At 41.7% G+C, this 19,384-nt stretch overlaps 1 protein-coding gene across 6 annotated transcripts in view; it reads right to left on the bottom strand.

The window, feature by feature from the left end:
* ccdc18 (coiled-coil domain containing 18) overlaps window positions 1-19,384 on the bottom strand; it is a 185,231-nt gene that overhangs the window by 22,769 nt on the left and 143,078 nt on the right. For all 6 annotated transcript variants that reach the window (XM_043698814.1, XM_043698816.1, XM_043698817.1 and 3 more), the window contains 3 exons: window positions 5,875-6,018; window positions 4,383-4,586; window positions 355-492 (listed from right to left, as the gene is read on the bottom strand). In XM_043698814.1, coding sequence (XP_043554749.1) covers window positions 355-492; window positions 4,383-4,586; window positions 5,875-6,018 — 486 coding nt within the window. The remainder of the gene's footprint in view (window positions 1-354; window positions 493-4,382; window positions 4,587-5,874; window positions 6,019-19,384) is intronic.

The following is a 19,384-nucleotide window of genomic DNA, read 5'->3' as shown; positions in this document are numbered from 1 at the left end:
GTGAGTGAGAGACAGTGAGAGAGAGACAGAGTGAGAGAGAGACTGTGAGAGAGTGAGAGAGAGTGAGAGAGAGTAATTGAGTGAGAAAAAGTGAGTGTATGAGAGAGAGAATGTGTGAGAGAGAGACTGTCAGAGAGAGAGAGTGTGAGAGTGAAAGAGAGTTGGAGAGTGAGAGAATGTCTGATGTGTCTCTATCAGAAAATACATTTCAAAACATAATTGAATCAACATGATCTAAAGGCAGATACACATCTCTTGGTTTGTTGTATATTTAATAAGGTTATTTAATTGATAGGAGTATCATCACAAGTTACAAGTTTCCAAACATTTCTCATTAAATCAACTATATCTTACTTCTCTCTGATGAGTATTATTCAAATGTTTAATAAATTCTTTTAACTTCTTTGTCTCTGCCTGCATCCTGTTTTCTAGTTGGGTCTCCCGAGCTTGAGCAGCTCCCAGTTCTGCTGCAAGATGAGCAGCACAGGCTTCCTATGGGCAATGCAATGAGATATAAATGATATGCGTTCGTCAAACGAAACTGTGCTACCAAAGTTAGTAAAAGAGTTACAAATTACGATACTGACAAAGAGAAGATACTAGAATGGCACAAGAGTCAGATAGGAAAGTAAATGTGGCAACAGTGGTCAAAATGACTATAATTTCAAGTCTCCCTCTTTAAATATGAATATGGTGCCACAGTATTAGAAAACTGGACAGGTCACACATGTTCAAAAGTGGAGCACAAGGATAGTTCAGCAACACTATGCCAGTTTAACATCAGTGGGGAGAAAGCCTTTCGGAAAGATACACTTGGACAAAATTAACAGTTACCTGGATAAATACTGATTAATTAAGGAAAGTCGGTGTATATTTATTGAAAATAAATAAACTGATTGAGTTTTTGATGAGGTGTTAATGAAGGTAGAGCAATTTATGTGATGTATGTGGAGTTCCAAAAGTGCTATACGAAAGGCTTGCCAGCAAAGTTAAAGCCCATGGGATGGGAGAGACTGGTCAGCATGCATATGGAGTAAGAGTAAGGAAATATAAGTGGTGAATGTTTTTATTTCTCAGACTGGAGGGAGGTATTCTCATGACTAGGTGTCAGGAGCACTGCTTTTCTTGATACACATTAGTGACTTAGATTTAGATATATAGACACAATTTCAAAGTCTGTAGATATTGCAGAACTTGGAAGTGTAATTTTATGAGGATAGGAATAGTTTCAAAAGGATACAGACAGACTGGTAAAATTTTATGCTGCTAAGTGCAAAATGGTATAAATGTGGTATAAATTAAACAGTACAGAAACAGGGGTATATATGCACAAAGCTGCTGAAGATAGTACAACTGTGCAAGTGTTCAGAACAGCTCAACAGATCCTGAACTTTGTAAAGCATAGATTATAAAGCAAAGAAATTACAATGAACCTTTCTAGAACACTGATCCGAATATGTTGAGTGGCAATCCTGCTCAGATTTTTAACCTTAGTATAGAATTCTGTTTCATAGCTAGGAATTCCAATATCAGCATAATTTAGGGAGCACTGTATAAATCAACACAGTGTCCTGTAATGCAGGAGTGTTTTTTTGTGGGGAGGTCAAACCCCTTTTACAGCAGTCAACTGCTGTGTTCAGAAATGTAAATGTGCACCAATACAGCCCGACACTTTGACAGTTAGACTAGGTTTTAACTGACTAACTTTTCCTAAGTAACTATGAACGTGAAGGAAGCAGTACTCTGAATTTTCTGATGTTGAAAGCTTTTCCAGAGGGTTCAGGGGAATTACCCATTGGAATATTCCCAAGAAGAGGTGCTATCACTTGGAATCCCTAATCAGTCCAGGCTGGTAGAAACTGGAGGTCAGTGAGAATGAAAGATTCAGAAATGGAAGGCTGTTGGGGTGTCAGAGGGGAAGACAACATTGGCTGATTTAGGGAACCAATGTTAAATAGTGAGCTGAATTAGCAGTTTCTTTTCAGGGCAGAAACATAAACTGAAGAAAATAACATCCAGTGAATGCTCAGAGGTTTGTCAAAACAAAACACATTACAGCTGTTTCAGCGAAGCAAAGACCTTTAGTGTGGAAATACGATGATTCTTCACTGATTCTGAGTATCTGTAAGGGTATTGCTGGGATAAAAGAAATTAATATTACTTGCTGATTTTTGCAATGAGATCATTCCAATAGTTTGAGACATTTTTCTTTTGTGAAATTAATTTTTATGTTCTTCTACTAAAGGTACACTGTAGGCCTCTTGCCAACATGTTCAGTGGCTGACTTACTTGGTAAACAAAAGTAAACAACATATGCCCTATCAGAGTGGGTTCTGATTTGTGTAGTATTGTCATCAACTCTGATAACTGGTGGTCATCATGCAAAATTCTATAGACTCTGGAGCAATTCCTACAGATTGGAGGGCAGCTAATGTAATCCATTTGTTTAAAATGGGAAGCAGAGAGAAAACCAGGGACTACAGACCAGCCAGCCTGACATTGGTAGTGGAGAAAGTGCTAGAGTCCAATATATTAAAAAAAAGTTCAGTATTTGGAAACCAGTAGCAGGATCAGATAGATTTTGGCTTTCAGAAGGCTTTTGACAAAGTCCCACATAAGTGTGAGTAGTGTGTAAAATTAAAGCACATGGGATTGGGGGTAGTGTATTGAGATGGATTGAAAACAGGAAACAATGAGTAGGAATAAATGGGTCTTTTTCCAAAAATGGCAGGCAGAAACAAGTGGGATACCGCAGGGATCAATGATAGGACCTCAACTATTCACAATGTATGTTAACGATTTTGATGAGGGACTACACGTAATATCTTGAAACTTGCTGATGACACAAACCAGGGTAGGAGGTTGAGCTGTGAGAAGGATGCAGGCAGGCTTCAGTGCGATTTGGACAAGCTGTGTAAGTGGCCAAATGCATAGCAGATGCAGCATAATAGGGACAAACATAAGGGGGAGGCAGATTATTATTTGAATGGTTATAAATTGAGAGGGTGAAATATGTAACACGACCTGGATGTCCTCAGTCACCAGTCACTGAAGGTAAGCAATGCAAGCAGTAAAGATGCTAAATGGCATGTTGGTCTTCATAGCAAAAGGATGAGAGTAAAGGAGCAGGAAAGTCTTGTTGCAATTATACTGGACCTTGGTGAGTCCACACCTGGTTTATTGTGTGCAGTTTTGGTCTCCTTATTGGAGGAAAAATGTTCTTTCTGTAGAGAGAGTGCAGCAACGGTTTACCAAACTGATTATTATGATGGCAGGATTGACACTTGAGGAGAGAATTATATTCATTTGAATTCAAAAGAGTGCTGGAGAGGTTTTCATATAGACTGATACAATTAAAAAAGAACCAGACAAAGTAGATGCCAGAATGGTGTTTGAAACTGCAGGAGAATCTAGAACGAGGGATCACGTCTATGGGCATGGAGTAAACTATTAGGACTTAAAAAGGAGAGATTTCTTCACTTAGAGCGTGTGGTCAGCCTGTAGAATTCGCTACCACAGAAAGCACACGAATAGGAAAGGTTTAGAGGGATATCGACCAAACAAAGGCAAATAGGACTAGTTAAGTTTGGGAAACCTGGTTGACACAGATGTATTGGACCAAAGGGTCTGTTTCCATGCTTTATGACTCCATATTGCTGTCACATCTTTGAGGGGAGTACAGGAGCAGTGGGACTTCAAGGTTCATGTACAAAATTCTCTGAAGGTGGCTAGGCAAGTTGGAAGAGTTGTAAAGAAGGCTTATAGAATCCTCTGCTTTATAAATCAAGGCAGAGAGTATAAAAGGAAGTCATGCTACAACTTTATAAATCATTGGTTACACCATATTTGGAGTATTGTGTTCAGTTCTGGCCACCTTATTTAAAGGAAGGATATTAAAGCTGTGGAGAGAGTTCAAAGGAGATTTACTGGAATGATATCAGAAATGAGGAATTTTAGATACAAGTAAAGATTAGAGAAGTTGGGTTTATTCTCATTGGAGCAGAGAAGATTAACAGGTGATCTCCCTTAGTTGTTCAAAATTATGAACAATTTTGACAGGGTAAAGGAAGCTATTTTGTTTCCACTAGTTGGTACGTCATAACGAGGGGTCAGCAAGACAGCTAGGGGTGAGATGAGAAGAAACTTCTTTATTCAGTTGTTAAGACGTGGAATCTACTGCATGGCAGTGGATTCCATATGAGACTGCAGAAGAGAACTGGATATATATTTCAAAATTTAGAGGGCTATGGAGGTGGAGCTAGAGATTGGCACTAATTGTGTATGTCTTTCGGGAGCCAGTATAGGTATGATGAGTCAAATGGCCTTCTGTACTGCAAAATTCCATGATTCTATTTTATTCAACTGCTGCCGTTAGTATTTACCTTTTCTTGAGACAGTCTAATAGTTTCGTCCAGCTCAACAGAGACACGTTCTACCTCTCTTTTTGTCTGTGCTAGGTGTTGCTGACACTCCCTCAGTTCCAGGTGACAGCGCTGCATTTGCTCATGGACTATCCGTACTTGTTGGCTTTCATCAAATACATCCTTTTGCTGTTTCACAATGCACTGATCCTTATCTTTCAGCATCTAGATAAACATCAATCAAGTCAATAAACAGAAAAGATTATTTATGAAGCACACCCAAGAATATCCTGAAAACATTAAAAAGCTGTTTCACATATTTAAATTAAAAATAATGGGTTTTCTGCAACAAAACACAATAAAAGGAAGGTACAAATATTTGCTTGTTAGTACAGAGCTTGAGTATTGATGAAAAAAACGACACGATGTGATGATGATTTAAATCTTGTACTCATTAGTCCAACTTGCAAGAATATTAATTCAAGGAAAGTACCAAATTTTACACTGTACAAGATAGCGTTATACTAAGGAGAATGCACTGATCAATGACTGGCAAGCAGTTAACTTTCAGGTCTTGTTTACATTTTAAACCAGTGAAATTTGAGCAATGAATCAGGGAATAACTATCACCTATTTTGTGGAGTTGAAACAGGACAGAAGGTGTTCACAAGTTCTTTCTGTCTGCAACTTACAATTCAAACTTCAAACGATTTAGAGAGACACTTATTAGAGAGAGATGACTGATTTAACCTGAAGGCCACCATACCTCAGATGAGGGGAGAGGTTGAGAAAGCGCGTCTTCCATAGTCATCACAGCTGATAATGGGAATTGAACCCATGCTGTTGGCATGACACGGTTTCACAAACGAACTGTCCAGCCACATTATTTAACAGCATTATGAATATAGAGCAATGATTCAAAATGAACCTGCATTAAATTATCTCGCCTTCCCACCAAAACTGAATGAAGAGAGCAAACATAAAATTTTTAAATAACATGCCGCATCACTCCACATTCCAATGCTTTTTTTTTTACTGGTTTTCCATTCTTTGACATTCATCTCCAACTCCAATGTTTATAACCTATTATGTACCAAACACCTTTCCAGTTCCCCACCACCTCAAATTTAAAATTTGTGGTCTTTCTGTTCATCCATGTTAACACCAACTTCAAGTAACCAACTCAAACAAGCCATGCTTTCTCACATGTTCTCCTTCCAAGCTCCTCACTTCTCTAGGTTCAGCAGCTGGTACAGTGCCCAGTCCCTTTCGCACCACCGCTGGCAACTGTGCTTTCAGACACTTCGTTTCTATCCCTCTGCTTTCCTTTTCCCAAACTCTTTTGTGTTTCCACCTCAGACTCCTCATTTCAAACCAGCTTTCCTTCAACTGTAATGGCACTTTGTATCTGCTTTTCTCATGTTACAGAAGTGCCTTGGGATATTTTGCATAAGTTACAAGTGCTGTTACCTGTATAAATTTCTGTTACTGAAGTATTATTGGTTATATTTACCTGCTCATATTTATCAATCTGCACATCCTTTCCTTCAACTTCACTTTTCAGCTGATTTATTTGTTGCTCCTTTTGTAGTAGTTTAAAGTCTTTTTCACGCAACTCTTCTTGTATAAGCTGTAGTTTTCCATCCAAAGTCTCCACCTATTCATACAATGGGATGTTAGAATTGATTTAACAGTCAAGAAGCAACCTGGACATGTTACCCCCAAACGAGAGAGAGATTCAGAACAAAATTAGGACATAATTACTGCTTAGCTCTGAACGTGAAGTCAGAAAATCAAATACAAATTCTGATTCAAGATTAAGAAATCAAAAAGTACTTTGGCTCAAAATTTTGCTTTTATCGACTAAGCATCGACTTAATAGTTCCCTAGATGCCTTTGTCATCTTTTTTTCTACTTCCTAATCAACCAACTGCAGCTATTCAAGTTTACAATATTGAACAATCAACTCAGGCAGACTATGCAGGGTATGTAATGACTTTCGGCAAAGGCCAAAATTCTAAATCAATTCTAAAGCTGGAGAATGGATCTCCTGGTATCCATATACAGCATAATCACACTTTCGTGTAGCCACTTTGCCAGATGAGTGATATTTTCAGAACTTAGAGTACATTGTATGGAAGGTGGGAGTCTAGAGATAGAGTTTGCTTTCCAATGACATGTGAACCATATGTAATCTGCAAGACCCTGTTGTCATTTTGCTTATTTTCAAATAATCTAGGTGGCTACAACTTAATATGGAGTGAAGGCTAAGTAAAACTATGTACTTTTAGCAATGGCTCCAACCACATATAATTACACTACACCTGTCTCATTTGACAAACGCAGACCTGAACACAAGAGGGCTGATTACAGTTATTTAATCCGTACAGCTGGAATGCTGGATGTAGGTTTGGTCGCTGAGCTGGAAGGTTCATTTTTCAGACGTTTCATCACCATACCAGGTAACATCTTCTGTGAGCCTCCGGACAAAGCACTGTTGGTGTTCCCTGATTTCTATTTATAAGCTTGGGTTTCCTTGAGCTGGTGATGTCATTTCCTATGGCGATGTCATTTCCTGTTCTTTTCCTCAGGGGATGATAAATGGGATCCAAGTCAATGTGTTTGTTGATAGAGTTCCAGTTGGAATGCAATGCATCTAGGAATTCTCGTGCGTGTGTTTGTTTGGTTTGCCACAAAACAACATGACCCGCTCTCATTAGTATCCTTACATACAGTTAAGGAAGGACACCACTTCGACTGGGACAACACAACCATTCTAGGACAAGCCAAACAGAGACATGCATGAGAATTCCTAGAAGCATGGCATTCCAACCGGAACTCTATCAAACAAAAACATTGACTTGGATCCCATTTTCCACACCCTGAGAAAAAGAACAGGAAATGACGTCACCAACTCACGGAAACTCAAACATATAAACAGAAAGCAGGAAACACCAGCAGTGCTTTGTCCTGAGGCTTACTGAAGATGTTACCTAGTATGGTGACGAGACGTCTGAAAAAATGAACCTTCCAGCTCAGCGACCAATCCCAAATGCAGAACCTGAGCTACAAATTTCTCAAAACTCACTGGCTGGAACACTGAACAGTTCTGGGGCACTTAATCTAAGGGAAGGTAGACTGGCATTGGAGACACCCCAGACAAGGTTCACTACACTGATACAGGTAAGGGGAGATTGTCTTATGAGGAGAGGTCAGGTAGATTGGGCCTGTACCTTTGGAATATAGAAGAATGAGAGAAAACTTATTGAAACATACAAGATTCTTATGAGTTTTTGACAGGATAGATGCAAAAGAGCTGGTTCCTCTTGTTGCAGAATCTAGGACTAGAGAGTATAATCGCAGAATAAGGGGTCGCAAATTTAAGACAGAGATAAGGAGGAATTTCTTCTTTGAGAAGGTAATGATTCTGTGGAGTTATCACCAAGGGTTATTGAGGCTATTAAGTATAATCAAGGCAGAGATCCCATAAAGGGATTAAGGGTTAGGGTGAAAAGGCAGGGAAATGGACTTGGGGATTATCAGATCAGCCACAATTTCATTGAATGGCAGAGCAGATGGACTTAATGGCTTGTTTCCTTTATGGTCTTACATCTTCACCCATTCCAATATTTCACACAAAACCTTGGAAAATAGAGTTAGAGAACTATGCAGCATGAAAAAAGTCCTTCGGTCCAACTCATCAATGCTGACCAGCTATCCTAAATTAATCTAGTCCAATTTACTGGCATTTGGCCCATATCTCTCTAAACCCTTCCTATTCATAAGACAGAGGAGTGGAAGTAAGGCCATTCGGGCCCATCGAGTCCACTCTGCCATTCAATCATGACTGATGGGCACGTCAACTCCACTTACCTGCACTCTCCCCATAGCCCTTAATTCCTTGCGAGATCAAGAATTTATCAATTTCTGCCCTGAAGACATTTAATGCCCCGGCCTCCACTGCGCTCTGTGGCAATTAATTCCACAGGCATACCACTCTCTGGCTGAAGAAATGTCTCCTCATTTCGATTCTAAATTGACCCCGTCTAATCCTAAGGCTGTGCCCATGGGTCCTAGTCTCCCCGACAAATGGAAATAAATTTCCAGCATCCACCCTTTCTAAGCCATGCATTAATTTATAAGTTTCTATTAATTCTCCCCTCAATCTTCTAAACTCTAATGAATACAATCCCAAGATCCTCAGCCATTCATCATATGTTAGGCCTACCATTCCAGGGATCATCTGTGTGAATCTCCACTGGACACGGTCCAGTGCCAGTATATCCTTCCTGAGGTGTGGGGCCCAAAATTGGACACAGTATTCTAAATGGGGCCTAACTATAACTTTATAAAGTCTCAGTAGCACATCACTGCTTTTATATTCCAACCCTCTTGAAATAAATGATAACATTACATTTGCTTTCTTAACCACGGACTCAACCTGCGAGTCAACCTTTGGAGAATCCTGGACTAGCACTCCCAGATCCCTTTGTACTTCGGCTTTATGAATTTCTCACCGTTTAAAAAAATAGTCCATGCCTGTATTCTTTTTTTCCCAAAGTGCAAGACCTCACATTTGCTCACACTGAATTTCAGCCATTTCCTGGACAACTCTCTTAAACTGTCTAAATCTTTCTGCAGTCTCCCCGCCTCCTCAGAAGTACTTGCCTGTCTGCCTAACTTCGTATCATTGACGAACTTCACCAGAACGCCCCCAGTCCCTTCCTTCAGATCATTAATATATAAAGTGAACAGCTGCGGCCCCAACACTGAACCCTGTGGGACACCACTTGTCACCAGCTGCCATTCTGAAAAAGAATCTTTTATCCCAATTCTCCGCCTCTTGTCAGACAGCCTATCCTCAATTCATGCCAGGAGCTCACCTCGAACACTATGAGCCCTCACCTTATTCAGCAGCCTTCCGTGAGGCACCTTTTGGAAGTCTAGGTAGATAACATCCACTTTGTTTTCCTGGTCTAACCTACTTGTTACCTCTTCAAAGAATTCTAACAGGTTTGTCAGGCACAACCTCCCCTTACTAAATCCATGCTGACTTGTTCTAATCTGACCCTGTATTTCCAAGAATTTAGAAGTCTCATCTTTAATGATGGATTCTAGAATTTTACCAACAACCGAGGTTAGGCGAATCGGCCTATAATTTTCCACCTTATGTCTTGATCCTTTCTTGAACAAGGGGGTTACAACAGCGAAAGATCACAACCAACGCCTCTGCTATTTCTCAGCCATTTCCCTCAGAACTCTAGGATGTATCCCATCCGGGCCAGGAGATTTATCAATTTTTAAATCTTTTAGCTTTTCAAGTACTTTCTCTTTTGTATGTCTGCCATACTCAAATCTGCCCCTTGACTCTTCTTAATTGTTGGGATATTACTCATGTCTTCCATTGTGAAGACCGACACAAAGTATTATTAAGTTCTTCAGCTATTTCCTTATCTCCCATCACTAGTCTTCCTGCATCAATTTGGAGTGGCCCAATTTCTACTTTTGCCTTTTGTTTATTTTTTATGTATTGAAAGAAACTTTTACTATAATTTCTAATATTACTGGATAACTTACCTTCACATTTGATCCTCTCCCTCTTATTTCTCTCTTTGTTATCCTATTTGTTTTTATAGACTTCCCAATCTTCTGATTTCTCAGTGCTCTTGGCTACTTTATAGGCTCTCTCTTTTTCTATGATATGTTTCCTGACTTCGTCAGCCATGGCTCTCTAATTCCAACCCCCACCCCCCGACAATAATCTTTCTTTTCTTTGGATTTAACCTCTGTACTGTGTCCTCACCCAGACACTCCTGCCATTGTTGCTTGACTGTCTTCCTCACTAGGCTCTGCTTCCAGTTGATTTTCATCAATTCCTCTCTCATGCCCCTGTAATTACCTTTATTTACCTGTAACACCATTACATCCGATTTTGCCTTCTCTCTTTCAAACTGCAGACTGAACTCTACCATATTATGATCGCTGCCTCTAAAGTGTTCCCTTACTTACTTTAAGATCTTTTACAAAGTCTGGCTCGTTACATAGCACTAAGTCCAGAATAGCCTGCTCCCTTGTGGGCTCCATCAAAAACTGTACCAGAAAGCCATCCTGTAAGCATTCCATGAATTCCCTTTCTTTGGATCCACTGGCAGCAGTATTCACCCAGTCCATTTGCATTTTGAAGTCCCCCATGATCACCGTGATCTTGCCTTTCTAACATGCCCTATCTATTTCCAGGTGCATCTTGCGCCCCTGGGCCTGACCACTGCTGGGAGGTCTGTACATAACTCCCATTATGGTTTTTTGCTTTTGTGGTTCCTCAAATCCACCCACACAAACTCCACATCATCTGACCCTATGTCATTCAGTGCCATAGATTTAATTTCATTCTTAACCAAGAAGGCAACCCCTCCCCCTCTGCCCACCTCCGTCTTTTCGATAAGTTGTAAATCCTTGGACATTTAACTGCCAGTCCTGAACGCCCTGCAACCATGTCTCTGTGATGCCTACCACATCATAATCAATCACGATGATTTGTGCTGTTAATTTATCTACTTTGTTACGAATACTACGAGCATTCAGATAAAGCAACTTAATGCTAAATTTCTTATTGTTGTGATTTCTATCATCTCTCGTAATATGTCCTAAGTTATCGGTCCTTTTTGCTTCATTCCTAGTCTGCCTGGAACTTAAACCCTGCACACATGCTAACCTGTTGCTTATCTTTCTACTTGACTCCATACTCCCTGTTGCTTTCCCTTTCCTTTCCTCCTGACTCTCAAGTCCTAGTGACCACCATATTTATCCTTTTCGCCAGAAAACTGGTTCCAGATCAGTTCAGGTGGAGACCATCCCATCGGTACAGATCCCCCCGATGCCAATGTCCCATGAAATGTCCCTGAACCTCTCTTTCCCACATCAATCTCTTAGCCACGTGTTTACTTCCCTAATTTTCTTATCTGGATGCCTTTTATATGTTATAAAGGTACCAGCTTCCACCACTTCCTCTGGCAACTCATTCCATACATACACCACCTTCTGCATGAAAAAGTTTCCCCTCAGGTCCCTTTTAAATCTTTCCCCTCTCATCTTAAACCTATGCCCTCTAGTTTTGGACTCCTCTACCCTAGGGAAAAACCTTGGCTATTCACCCTATCGGGCGGCACGGTGGTACAGTGGTTAGCGCTGCTGCTTCACAGCGCCAGAGATCCGGGTTCAATTCCTGCCTCAGGCAACTGTCTGTGTGGAGTTTGCACATTCTCCCAGTGTCTGTGTGGGTTTCCTCTGGGTGTTCCGGTTTCCTCCCACAGTCCAAAACGTGCCGGTCAGGTGAATTGGCCATGCTAACATTGCCCCGTAGTGTTAGGTGAAGAGGTAAATATAGGGGAATGGATCAGGGTGGGTCGGTGTGGACTTGTTGGACCGAAGGGCCTGTTTCCACACTGTAAGTAATCTAATCTGATTTATCGCCCCTCATGATTTTAAAACCTTTTATAAGGTCACTCCTCACCATCTGAAGTTCCAGGGAAAATTGCCCCAGCCTGTTCAGCCTCTAACCCTGGCAACATCCTTGTAAAATCTTTTCAGAATCCTTTCAAGTTTCACAAAATTCTTCCTCAGACACAAGCACGTGGATCATTCCCCAACATCTACTTTTAAAACATGAATAAAGGCAGTAAAGAGCAAAAAATTCCTATCAGCCACCATCAGTAGATAAGCTAAGCACAACAACACCTCTTGTTCCTCAGGAGGCTCAAGAAATTTGGCACATCCATAAGGACCCACACCAACATTTACAGATGCACCATTGAAAGCATACTGTGCAGGTGTATAACAGCCTGGCATGGCAACTGCTCTGCCCAGGACTGTAAGAAACTACAGAAGGTTGTGTAGACAGCCCAGACCATCACAGAAGCCAACCTTCCAGCCACGGAACCCACTTTCACAGCTCTGCCACACAAAGGCTGCCAACATCAGCAAAGACACATTGCATCCCAGTAAGGCTCTCTTCTTCCGTCAGGCAGAAAATATAGAAGCTTTAACACTCGCACCAACAGGTGTGGGAACAGCTTCTTCCCAGCTGTTATCACCCTGATGAATGGACTATCTAACTTCAAATAATGCTGATCTTGCCGTGTGCACACCATGTGCTACGTAACCTGTATGCCTCTGCCTCAGTGACTTTTTCACCCCATGCTCTGCCTGTACTGCTTGTAAACAAAGCTTTTTATTGTACTTAGGTATACGTGATAATAAATAAATACAGCAAATCAAAGCTCCAAACAAATCCATAGCCATGATAAATGGGAGTAGAAATCTAACTCTTCCATCAAAAGCAGACGAAACTGTGAACTGAACTTAAGACAAAATTTATAGAATGTTCTGAGGCAACCACATTAATTAAAGGTTACAGAACAAAAGGGAACAAAAGATGTAGGTTAGCCATGATGTAATTTAATGTTGAAGCTGCATCAAGAGACTGAATAGCTTACTCATATTCCTATAACAACTTATAACTTTCTGACTACAACCATGCAATCAATTCCTCATCATCTGCAGTGGCTTCCCATTATTCCTTCATAATTCTGTCTCAAGATCATTACCATTATCAAATGTTTCTAGAAACTCCAGATGATTAATGTTGGAATTCCTTCACACACACTGACATTATGACTGCTTTAAAATATTCAATTTAATTAATAGGACATGATATTCTATTCTAAAATTTACATTTAATACTTCTTCAAACATGGTCAATCACAAGAGCAGAAGAACCAGGAGTACAGTAGGCCATCTGGCCCTTCAAGCCAGCTCCGCCAATCAAGATCATGGCTTATCTTTTCATGGCCTCAGCTCCACTTATCCACCCTCTCACCATAGCCCTTAATTCCTTTACTATTCAAAACGTTATCTATCTTAGCTTTAAAAACATTCAATGAGGAAGGCTCAACTATTTCACTGGGCAGGGAATTCCATCGATTCACAACCCTCTGGTGAAGAAGTTCCTTCTCAATTCAGTCCTAAATCTGCTCCCCATAATCTTGAGGCTATGCCCTCTTGTCCTAATTACACCCGCCAGTGGAAACATCCTCTCTACTTCTATCCTATCTATTCCCTTCATAATTTTAGATGTTTCTAAGATTCCCCCCCTCATTCTTCTGAATTCCAATTAATATAATCCCAGTCTACTCAGTCTCTCCTCACAAGCCAACCCCCTCAACTCTGGAATCCTTCCCTGCTTTTAACTCAATCCCTTTAGCAATGAAGGACAAAATTCCATTTGCCTTCTTAATTACCTGCTGCACCTGCAGACCAACCTTCTGTGAAGCTGCAATTTTACCATTCAAATAAGTCTTTTTTACTGTAATTTCTACCAAAATGGATGTATTTATATTTATTAACACTTTACTCCATCTGCCAGACATTTGCCCACTCACTTAAAGTATCAATGCTCCTATGCGAAGTTTCACAGTCCACTGCACACTTTGCTCGACCACCCATCTTAGTGTCATCCAAAACCTTGACACACAACATGGTCCCCACTCCAAATCATCTATGTAAGTTGTGAATAATTGCAGTCCGAATACTGATCCCTGAGACACACCCTTAGCCACTGATTGCTAACCAGAAAGGCACTCATTTATTCCCCACTCTTTGCTTCCTGTTAGTTAACCAATCCTCTCATCCATGCTAATACATTGCCTGTAACACTGTGCATCTTTATCTAATGCAGCAGCCTTTTGTGCGTCACTTTGTCAAATGCCTTTTGGAAATCTAGATACAATACATCTACTGGATACTTGTTGTCCACCGTGCTCGTAATGTGTTCATAGAATTCCAGTAAATTAGTTAAGGATGATCTGCCTTTCGTGAATGCATGATGTGTCTGTCCAATTTCTGTCTAGATGTCTTGCTAGTTCTTCCTTGATGATAGATTCAAGCATTTTCCCCACTACAGAAGTTAAGTTTACTGGCCTATAATTGCCCATCTTTTGTCTACCGCCTTTTTTAAAGTTAAAAATCACACAACACCAGGTTGTAGTCCAACAGGTTTATTTGGAAGCACTAGCTTTCGGAGCACCGCTCCTTCATCAGGTAGTTGTGCGCAATCACCTGATGAAGGAGCAGCACTCCGAAAGCTAGTACTTCCAAATAAATCTGTTGGACTATAACCTGGTGTTGTGAGATTTTTAACTTTGTACACCCCAGTCTAATATCAGCACCTCCAAATCCTTTTTTTAAACAATGGTTAATATAAAAACATATATAAAACATCTCAAAATCTCCTTGAACACACTACCTAAATAAAATCATGTTTACAACCCTGGTCTCCCTTTTTAAGAATAGTGCCACAGAGCCAATCTAACAGCTATGTCCTTTAAGACAGGATCAGCTTGATCAACAGTGCTGCTGCTGAGCCACACATGGTGGCGGACATGGAAATTTGCCATCCAGAGTACAGAATACCCTCAACACCTGCCACAGACCCAGCGTGGCAGCAATGGTCTTTTGGACTCCACAGCTCAATCATTAAATGCTACTGCCGAGCCTCAAAAAACTCTTGATGATGATACTGACGCCCCTCACTCATAGTACATTCTGTACTCTTGACACCCTCAGTGTCTGCTTCAAATGTGGTTGAACATGGAGAAGCACAGTCATTAGCCAAGAAAGGGAATTCATGGACAATACATGGTAATCAGAAGGAGGTTCTTTGCTTATGTTGATTGAGACATCATGGCGCTCAGAGTTAATGTTAAGGACTCCTAAAGCAGCTTCCCCGACTGCATACCACTGAACTGTCAACTGTTTGTGGGTCAGGACATATCCAGTGGTGGTGATGTCTGGGACACTGATTCCTTAAGAATAATTATGTCAGGCTATTAAACTGTTGAACTCCAACTCTGGCACTAGCCTCCAAATGTTAGTAAGGATGACTTTGTAGGTTCAACATGGTTGTTTTTGCTGTTGTCGTTTGTGGTGGTTAGGTCGATGCCTGGTAGTCTGTCTGGTTTAATTTATTTTTAGGAATCTTTGTAATAATTGTTACAACTGTGTGGCTTGCTATGCCATTTCAGAGAGCAGTTTAGAGTCAACCACATTACTGTGGGTGTGGAGTCATGTGTACGCCAGACTATTTAAGGATTTCCTTCCTGCATGACATTAGTGAACCAGGTACTGTTTCTGACAATTGAGAATGGTTTCATTATCATCAATAATCTCTTAATTCCAGATATTTACTTAATTCAAATTCTACCATCTGTCACGGTCTCCAGAACATAAACTGAGTTTCTGAATTAATGTCTAGCGATAATACTAGGCCATCCCCTCCCCATTTACTTCAGCTTTAGTAAAGTTCCTTGATACCACACTTTGTCAATTGTGAATTGAGGTCTTGCCCCTTTTTGACCAAATCTGCTACCTGCTGCAAAAAATCTTTGTGTATCTAAAAATCAAGACCATCTCCACTATAGCTGCATCATGAAAACTGATCCCCAAATTTCCAATCCCAGCCCTTCTAACTTTCAGCCATTTGTGTCCTAAGCCTTTGTGTTTTCTGCAAGTTTTTCCCATCTCATTCAGAACACACACACCTACAAGTTTCTAAAGGACAACTACGGATGGGCAATAAATGCTAGCCAGTCATTGACGCCCACATCCTACAAATGTACAAAGAAAAAGGTCAACTTGTTGCCCCAGTGACATTTCCCTCTACATCTTCAAAATTGCTGTCATCAACTAGACCCTCCACCACCAAATCCAGCTTAATATCTAATTCTTCTCTCAACTACCTCTCCTTAATCACGAAAGCCAAATTATATTTGTTCCCTTTATCCATCAATTTATTAAAAATAAAACCTTGATTCAACCAGAGAGGCTGAAACATAAACAGACTGAATCCAATCAAAGAAGCAGTCTGTCATGCATCTCAAGCTATTTTAATTAACCTCTTGGTAGCTCATTCATGCAATGAACAGAACAAAGAATGGTACAGCACAGAAACAGGCCCTTTGGCCCACCAAGACTTGGCCAACAGATGATGCCTTTCTAAACAAAAAGACTGTTGTCATATCCCTCTATTCCCTGACAATTCATGTATCTGTCAAGGTGCCTCTTAAATATTGCTTTGTATCTGTCTTCACTACCTCCTCCGCAAATATATTTCAGGCACTTACCATCTTCGATGTTAAAAGAAACTTGCATTTCACATCTCCTTTAAACTTACCCCCTTTTATCTTAATCTATGTCTCTAGTAATTGATACTTCCATTCTGTGTAAAAGACTCAGACTATCCAAACTATCCATGCCTCTGATCAATTTGTAAACTATCAAGTTGCTTCTCGTCCTCAATGTTTAAGTGAAAACAAATCGAGTTAGTCCAATCTCTTCTCATAGCTTACACCCTCCAAACCAAGTAACATCCTGATAAACTGTTTCTGTACTCTCTTCAAAGCCTGGACCAGTTCAAAATACGTACAACACAGATGGCCTCCTTCTTCAAGGACCGCAATTTCCCCCCCGACGTGGTCGATGGTGCCCTCCACCGCATCTCCTCCACTTCCCGCCCCTCCAACCGCCACCAGGACAGAACCCCACTGGTCCTCACCTACCACCCCACCAATCTCCATGTACAGCGCATCATCCACCGTCACTTCCGCCACCTCCAAACAGACCCCAGCACCAAGGATATATTTCCCTCCCCTCCCCTATCAGCTTTCCGTAGAGACCACTCCCTCCGCGACTCCCTTGTCAGATCCACACCCCCCACCGACCCAACCACCACTCCCGGCACCTTCCCTTGCAACCGCAGGAGGTGCAACACTTGCGCCCACACCTCCCCCCTCACTCCTCTCCAAGGCCCAAAAGGAAACTCCCATATCCGCCACAGATTCACCTGCACCTCCACCCACACCATCTACTGCATCCGCTGCAGCCGGTGTGGCCTCCTCTATATTGGGGAGACAGGCCGCCTACTTGCGGAGCGATTCAGAGAGCACCTCTGGGCCACCCGGACGAACCAACCCAACCAACCTGTAGCACAGCATCTCAACTCCCCCTCCCACTCCACCGAGGATATGCAGGTCATTGGACTCATCCACCGCCAAACCACAACAACCCGACGGTCGGAGGAGGAGCGTCTTATCTTCCGACTGGGAACCCTCCAACCACAGGGGATGAACTTGGACCTCACCAGTTTCTTCATCCCCCCTCCCCCCACCTTGTCTCAGCCGAATCCCTCCAGCCCGGCACCGCCGTCCTGACCTGCAGTCTTCTTCTTGACCTCTCCGCCTCCACCCTACTCCGACCTATCACCCTCACCTTGACCTCTTTCCACCTAGCACATTTCCAACGCCCCTCCTCCAAGCCCCTCCTCCCTACCTTTTATCTTCTCCTGCTGAACACTCTCTGCTCATTCCTGAAGAAGGGCCTGTGCCCGAAACGTCGAATCTCCTGTTCCCTGGATGCTGCCTGACCTGCTGTGCTGTTCCAGCAATAAAGTTTCAACTTTGATCTCCAGCATCTGCAGACCTCACTTTCTCCTCTCTTCAAAGCCTCTACATCCTTCTTGCAGTGTGCAACCAGAGCTCTACCCAATATTACAAATGTGGCCTAACTAAAATTCCAAACAGCTGCAATAAGACTTGGCAAATTTTACACTCCATGCCGCGAACAACGAAGACACACATGTTGTACGCTGTCTTGACCACCTTATCCACTTGTGTTGCCACTTTCAGGGAAGTGTGGACTTGGATGTCTAGATCCCTCTGTGTGTTGGTGTATCTGAGGGTTCTGCCATTTATTGCATACTTCCCTTCTGCATTAGATCTTCCAAAATGCATCACTTTGTATTTGTCTCGATTAAACTTAATCTGCCATTTCTCTATCCTATCTATATCTTGCTGTTTCCTCTGGCAGTCCTCCTCACTATCCGCAGCTCCCTAATCTTTGCGTCGTTTGCATTGAATAATGAAACATAAGTCACAGATCAAGACTACAGCTCTTTTTGGGCATCCTCAAAGAAAAGTACAATTTTCTAAGATACTACAGAATTCAATCAAACATCTGGCAAGTCTGATCTATCTGTCCATCAACTCCAACTTCATGCTGGTGAATGTTTTACATTCCCAGAACAGAATCATAGAATCCCTACTGGGCGGAAACAGACCATTTGACCACACAGACAGTCCCCTGAGGGTTGACAGTGTGGTGCTGGAAAAGCACAGCAGGTCAGGCAGTATCCAAGGAGCAGGAGAGTCAACATTTCGGGCAAAGCCCTTCATCAGGAATCGACTCTAATCTCCAGCATCTGCAGTCCTCACTTTCTCCAGAGGGTTGAACCAACCTAGGGCCCTGGTGCTGTGAGGGAGCAGTGCTAACCACTGAGCCACTATGCCATCCCAAAAAGATTAATTGTTCACTCAGCTGTCTCTTCATCGAAAGACTATTTTCATTCCAAAAGCAGAAAATGAAGCACAATACTCTGTCACAACAGAATTAACTACAAAGCAATAATAACTAATACAAACCCAATGGGGGAAAAGATTGCATTAATGGCATTTTTTTGAACAATATGACTTCTGACAAAGTAATATCCTCATCATTGCTTGTAGCTGCCTCCCTTTAGATTAGATTAGATTCTCTACAGTGTGGAAACATGCCCTTCGGCCTAACAAGTCCACACCGACCCTCCGTAACCCACCCAGACCCGCTTTCCTCTGACTAATGCACCTGACAATATGGGCAATTTAGCATGGCCAATTCACCTGACCTGCACATCTTTTGTATTGTGGAAGAAACTGGAGTAGCCAGAGGAAACCCACGCAGACATGGGAGAATATGCAAACTCCACACTGACAGTTGCCCAAGGCTTGAATCGAACCCGGGTCCCTGGCGCTATGAGGCAGCAGTGCTAACCACTGAGCCACTGTGCCACCCTGAAGGAATATTTTATCTTCATGTTTTTCCAGTGATACAGCTGAGGCACAGGATCTATTGTACAATTTTACTGGGCCACGATTAAA

Source organism: Chiloscyllium plagiosum, chromosome 11 (assembly GCF_004010195.1).
Source record: "Chiloscyllium plagiosum isolate BGI_BamShark_2017 chromosome 11, ASM401019v2, whole genome shotgun sequence".
Taxonomy (NCBI): domain Eukaryota; kingdom Metazoa; phylum Chordata; class Chondrichthyes; order Orectolobiformes; family Hemiscylliidae; genus Chiloscyllium; species Chiloscyllium plagiosum.
Note: the sequence above shows the minus strand (reverse complement) of the source record. Positions and strands in the feature narration are given on the sequence as shown.